The following is a 6,424-nucleotide window of genomic DNA, read 5'->3' on the forward strand; positions in this document are numbered from 1 at the left end:
TACGATTATGTTGTTTTCATAATCGTTGGAAGCCAAAATCGTAATTGCGATTAAAATACGATTAATTGAGCAGCCCTATGCTGCGTGGGGTCTGGGTGCTGTGTTGGCGGGACGTTGCGGGGCTCGAGGAGCAGACAGTGTGAGCTGGAATGCTGGTGTGACACACACACACACACACACACACACACACACACACACACACACACACACACACACACACACACACACACACACACACACACACACACACACACACACACACACACGGAGCCGCAGCTGAGAAAAGATAAGGCTGAGTGAGTGTGAGTGAGTGAGTGAGTGAGTGAGTGAGTGAGTGAGTGAGTGAGTGAGTGAGTGTGTGTGTGTGTGTGTGTGTGTGAGGAGCTCCGCGGATTGGGGTCATTTGGACCAATCCGCGGAGCCGTTACGTCACTATGACCGTTACGTTACTATACTCAGGAAGACATTTTTTTTTTAAATCTCCAACGAGGCGTTCTGGGGCAGCATAGACAGGTCTTTTCTGTGTTAGAGTTTTACTCGCTACAGGGTGTACTTTGAGGGTTTGTGACCGTTTACATGCATAAAAACCTACATTACACACAAGGGGACGGGTAATAACCGGAAAAGCATGTCATGGGACCTTTAAGTGTTTTTATGTTCTGAACACAATGTTCACTGACTTCTCTCACTGCAACTGAGTGGGTTCACCTCATCTAGAGTAGCTACATTTATTTACAATCAAGCATATTCACAAGTGGAATAATAGAACTACAAAAAACAAGTATGTGTAACATTCTTGTTAATTATCCCCGCATTAGACAGACTATAGTGCGTGTAGGTTTGTTTCTGAACTTGATTTGGGTTGGATTCTGTATTGTGTGCAGTGGTCTCACCCTGGGATAAGGCAGGCCGCTGCTGGTGTTGAAGGCCGGCAGCAGGCGGAGGCCCAGGTCTTTGGCCATATGTAGGAGATCATCCTGGTACCACTGCATGTTCTGACCTCCGTCCTTCAGCATCACGGCCATGGAGTGCCCTCCCAACAAGCCTCTGAACATAGACACGACCAAGAGCCACATTAAGAATTAAGTACATCATATATGCTACGATTACAGAGGGAAACTTTTAAAGAAAGATGGAGGTAACTAATAGGGGGGGACTGGGATTAATAATGGAAGGATTATTAAAATTACAAAAAAAGGAACTGGACTGTGTGACACCCCAAAATAATATAATATGGCTTCTTTCAAATTAGGAATTTTTATTTTTGAAATATTCTGGTACATGGATATTTTTCCTAAGTATATTGGACTGTATTATTGTAATATGTAGGATGACCTTATATATAACCCATCTTTTATTTTTGTTATACCTGTGTTATTTACATTCTCAGTGTTATTGATTTCTATACGTTTTGTTTTTCATATTCTCATGTTGAATTTCTTGGATTTGAGACCTTCTACATGTTGTGACCCCTTGTTAAAGAAACTGTTCATCTAAATTGGAGTACTAATGGATGTAAAGGGCAATGTCAGAAAATAAGTAATAACTTTGAATAAAATGAAATAAAAAAAATAAAAAGAATTACATCATAAGAGCTATTTGTTAACCATTGACATGTGTTGATAGTCTGATCCAATCTCACCCAAGCACTCGTATGTTGGTTTCAAAGACCGACACCACAATGTCGTTGTCCAGCCTCACATCTTTCAGCACTCTTCTCACTGCCGCCTCGAACTCTGTCGTCTTGTTCAAAAGCTGTCAATCAGAAAAAAACATTACTATAAAATCAGGTTTAAGTAGAAGGGATTTCATAGTTTAAAAGTGGAGTGAAAGACTCAAGATAGTCTTAAAACAACTGCCCTTAATAATACTAAATTAATGGCTTTGTTAATGTTGGATTTAGTCAAATCAAAGCACAAAGGATGTCTGCACAAGGCTCTGAATAAATAGTTTATTTCTCTTTTCAAGACTTCATTGTGGTCTGCAGTTCAGTATTTTTTGTCTTGCAATTTTATAGCCTAATCCATACATTTCTCCAATTTCATCAATACTTTCACAGTATTCTGCCTTTTCAAATAAATAATGACTGCAAGACAACAAAACATGGAAAATACCCACCACTAGAGTATCCAGAGTGTCTATGAGCGTCAGAGAGAACCTGTCGGAGAGAGACAAATATATTTAGCAAGGGAGTTGATTTTGAATCACAATAATTAATGCATTTACAATGAATGTAAAAGTTATGTAATATACAATTATAAGTACAAACTTCCACCTCTGCCAGGAGCTCAACCAGGTGTGGTTATGTGTGTGTCTGTTGACCCATGTCATAATTGCTCTGTTATTGCATTAGATCTTAAGGAACAGCGTGTTACTCACTTTCCTAAAGCGTCGTCCACGTCACCTCGACTGGGTTCAAGCCCACGCACTCTTCCTCTGCACGTTAGTGGCATCAGCTCATCTGCTGGGTACGCGTGGTCCTGAAAAACACAAAACATAATTTAAACACCATGCACCTTACATTTTTGTCTTTTCAATAGTAAGCCAGCTCAGTCTGATTGTTGTAAATCCCCCTGTCTTTATCTGTTTTATTGTATTACACTGTGGGAGGAGCCTCTGACCTAAGATTTTCATTGTCATAACTTCACTGTATCTATGCACACATGACAATAAAAGCCATGAAAGTTGAAACCTGATCCTACTTAACGCCTGAAATCAGCCGCTCAGTCTCTCTCCCGTGTCTGTGGCAGCAAGCTGATTCCCACGTGCTCTCTTAACCAGTTGACGCATTATTATTATAAAAATCATCATCAACATCACCTTTAACTGTGACAGTCAAGTGCTGTGAAGGAAATAATTCATTAAACCGCTCTCATCGTGGGTCCTCTCCTCGTACTTTGACTGGTATGACAAGGCAGAGACACTTTAGGCAACTCTCCAACTAAGTTCAATTACAGTCTAGTTTATACACTGACCTTAAAGCTGCCATAACAATCTACATGATACTTGAAATAAAAATCCAAAAAGTCAGCAGGGACTGTAAATTATCAAAACTACAAACATCACATCTTATATTACAATAGATATGCTTTACTCTATTACAATTAACTGGTTTGGGCAGGGATGCAAACAAGAACCGCTCTGGTCACTTGATACAATCTGGAAACAAATTTAAATATCAAAGCTGCATGACAAAAATACAAACAGCTGTAGGTAGTGGAAATAGATATTTACTTACCATATAATTCTGATATGCATGGTCAAACATCTCAACCACTTGGTTCCTTTAGGGAGGGGAAATACACAAACAAAAGTCAGCATTGTTCAATTGTTTTCAGTGTGAAAATGTATTTTTTTGCTAATGAGAACTGTCTGATTTCTCTCAACTCACCTCAAGCGGCTTTTCTCCTCTCGTGACATGCTCTCTCCGAGTCTGCATAATGCTCCAAGCAGCATCAATGAGAACAGTACAGCCGGCATTGTGGTAGGGGGGCAAGATCGCAGCAATATGCATAAACTACCGCTCTCAGTCAGACCCAGAGCAAATACTAAGTCATAACCAGTGCCCTAACCAAACACCCAAAACTAACCAGTGTTATACCTCTGAGATCATTTTAAAGCACGTTTGGCTTTGCCTAAGATATACCACTTGATCATCTACAGGCACAGAAAGCTTCACAGAATAATGCTAGTAGGTTGCTGAATCTTGCCACTGACACAGCGTCCTTGTTTATCAGCGAACATCGAAAACAGCAATATTATTCCTATTGTGACTATGTATGAAGTGCACTTAAACTGCAATTAAATAGGAATGTTGTTATTTCTAGTAACCAGATATCGAGGTGTGATTGACAGAGATGTACCAGACATAAGGACTAGTGCAAAGTTGCTGTGCGCAGGTTGGTGAGTCACACCTGCTTATTTCTCCAAAGTGTCAGGTGTGACACGTTGACATAACCACGTTTCATGTAACTCTCATCTAAAGCAAACCGGTTATCCCAAGTTAACCCTGCAATGTAAACATGACAATAATATTATTTCCTAGATGTAGTCTTATAGCAACAGCGATGTAGGAAACAATTCCGTTAACACGACACACATTATCTAAGACTCACTGTAAACCAAAGGAAGCACAGCACACCAACCCTTATGTTGTTTGTGTTGAAAAACCCACTCGTTTACAACACAATCAATTAATATACAAGTCAAACCAATAACCCATTTGGAAACGACTTGTTCATACCAGTTCCTGTTATCACTCTGGTGTGTCAAACCTTTTTTAGATATTATAAGTTAATGATGTCCTCCTCTTTGACAGTTATCTTCAGGTTATCGTTGTCAGGGTTTAATTAGCCTGTTAGCCTGTTAGCCAGCCGCGCTATAACTAGCCGATCTCGCCATAACGGACAGATCGATAACGCGTGAAAAATCCACAAAAAACGCGTCCATTGTAGAGCAACGCACCTGTGCGATCTGTTTTTTCTGTACCTCTGTTTAAAAGTGTAATAATTCCGCCGTAAGAAGCTGTTACGCTAAGCTAGCCTGTCTAAAAAAAAAACGGATGACGATTAAACGTCAACAACATCCGCTTCCTGGATCGTTGCGGCATGTATTACTCCCTGAGTTTAGTTTTTCAGGCAAACATTCCTCGCAGGCTGGGAAACATATCGCCCCGCCTTCGATGAGATGTTGCACTCCGAACTTTAGATTTGACTGTAGTCCTTCAACTAAAAACATATAACTTTAACTTAATGAAAACAAGATGTGTGTTAGGATTCGAATTTGTTGGACAAGAGGTTTGAGAATTTACCTGAAAGTCTACATTTGGGAAATGAATAGTCAATAATAACCTAGCAGACCATTCTCCCTTGTGTTGCCTTTACGTGCCGATCATTACAATTGAACTATGGTAATCAAGGTGATATGATCTATAACCTAATCCAGAGGCAACATTGCACCACTGCTCTGCTGGCTCAACAAATCCTCTCTTCTACCATGTATGTGTATTGTTGGAATATCAGTTTATTTGTGTACATTTATCAAGCCATATTATTTTTGAACACTTGGTGCCGGGGGTTAGCTGCACATGGTTGTATATAAACAGGGCCACATGTGACAGGATGTGCACAGGATTACAGGGAGGGAGGGAGAGAGAGAGAGCATAGTCGCTCTGACTATTCCAAACACTGACTGGAGGATTCATCCGTGGTATTGTACAAATCTGAATGAAATAATTGCTAAACTGCATTCAAAGACAGGAAATCATCTGTTATGTGTCTGGATAACTCTAACCTGTGTAGTAGACCTAATGGCAAACGGAATTAATTGCCATTAGAATCAGCGTCTTGTATTTTTAAATGTGTAAGGCTACTACACTTGTTTCCCTTTCAACGCACTGTACCTGAAACATATTGCTTCAACATGTGGGATTCACATACTCATTTCGATCAGATTCAGTGTCATTTCTTCAGAAAACATTTTTTAGTGCAGATGTTACGGTGGCCGGCAGGTGCAAACGCGTTTAGTATTTAAGACGCTCAGCTGCCTTAACATCCGCAAATCAGGAGGCAGGAAGTGTTAGATGAACATCCTAATGTATATGAAGAAAGACATTCGTCGCAGAGTGTTGTAAATATACCTTTTTCTATTCAAGAGTTGAGAAGAGCATTAAGTAAGTGTAAAATGACTGCTCCTGGGAAAGATAATGTATGTAATGTTGACCAAATTAAGTGATGTTGCATTAGGAAAGCTGCTGGAGATGTACAATAAGATCTGGGAGAAAGGGAAGCTGCCAATAATATGGAAAGAGTCAGTCATTATTCCTATTAGAAAACGTGGGAAAGATCCAACCAGTCCAGGCAGTTATAGACCTATAGCTCTGACATCGCACTTGTGTAAAGTTATGGAAAGAATGATAACAGAAAGGCTAACATACTACATTGAGAAAAATGAACTAATGACTCCTTATCAGAGTGGGTTTAGAAGAGGGCGGAGTACTTTAGATCCACTGCTGTGCCTGGAGTCTGAAGTCAGGAAAGCCCAAGCGAATAAGGAGTGTGTTGTAGCTGTATTCTTTGATGTGGAAAAAGCTTACGATATGATGTGGAAGGAAGGATTATTAATAAAACTGGACATTATGGGTCTGGGAGGTAATGTATATAATTGGATTATGGATTTTTTGTTTGGCCGTGCCATCAGAGTCCGAGTTGGCAATTCATATTCTCGAAGGCATGAAGTTGAAAATGGAACCCCGCAGGGGAGTGTCATCAGTCCTCTTTTATTTTCTATCATGATCAATGATATATACACACACACACACACACAGGATCTGATATTGGTAAGTCACTTTTTGCAGATGATGGAGCTATTTGGAAAAGGGGCAGAAATGTAAAATATATTGTAGCTAAGATTCAGGAAGCCATTA

The 6,424-nt window shown here is 40.0% G+C and overlaps 1 protein-coding gene across 4 annotated transcripts in view; it reads right to left on the minus strand.

Annotated features, from left to right (window-relative positions):
- Window positions 1-4,595, minus strand: part of edem3 (ER degradation enhancer, mannosidase alpha-like 3) — a 20,467-nt gene extending 15,872 nt beyond the window's left edge. For all 4 annotated transcript variants that reach the window (XM_010775202.1, XM_010775200.1, XM_010775201.1 and 1 more), the window contains exons 1-6: window positions 3,392-4,595; window positions 3,239-3,284; window positions 2,380-2,480; window positions 2,119-2,158; window positions 1,643-1,755; window positions 894-1,047 (exon numbers count right to left, since the gene is read on the minus strand). In XM_010775202.1, the coding sequence (XP_010773504.1) occupies window positions 894-1,047; window positions 1,643-1,755; window positions 2,119-2,158; window positions 2,380-2,480; window positions 3,239-3,284; window positions 3,392-3,480 (543 nt within the window). In that variant the 5' untranslated portion in view covers window positions 3,481-4,595. The remainder of the gene's footprint in view (window positions 1-893; window positions 1,048-1,642; window positions 1,756-2,118; window positions 2,159-2,379; window positions 2,481-3,238; window positions 3,285-3,391) is intronic.
- Between the last annotated feature and the right edge of the window lie 1,829 nt (window positions 4,596-6,424).

The sequence above is a fragment of the Notothenia coriiceps genome, unplaced genomic scaffold (assembly GCF_000735185.1).
Source record: "Notothenia coriiceps isolate Sejong01 unplaced genomic scaffold, NC01 NC01_scaffold00015590, whole genome shotgun sequence".
NCBI classification, from domain to species: Eukaryota; Metazoa; Chordata; class Actinopteri; order Perciformes; family Nototheniidae; genus Notothenia; species Notothenia coriiceps.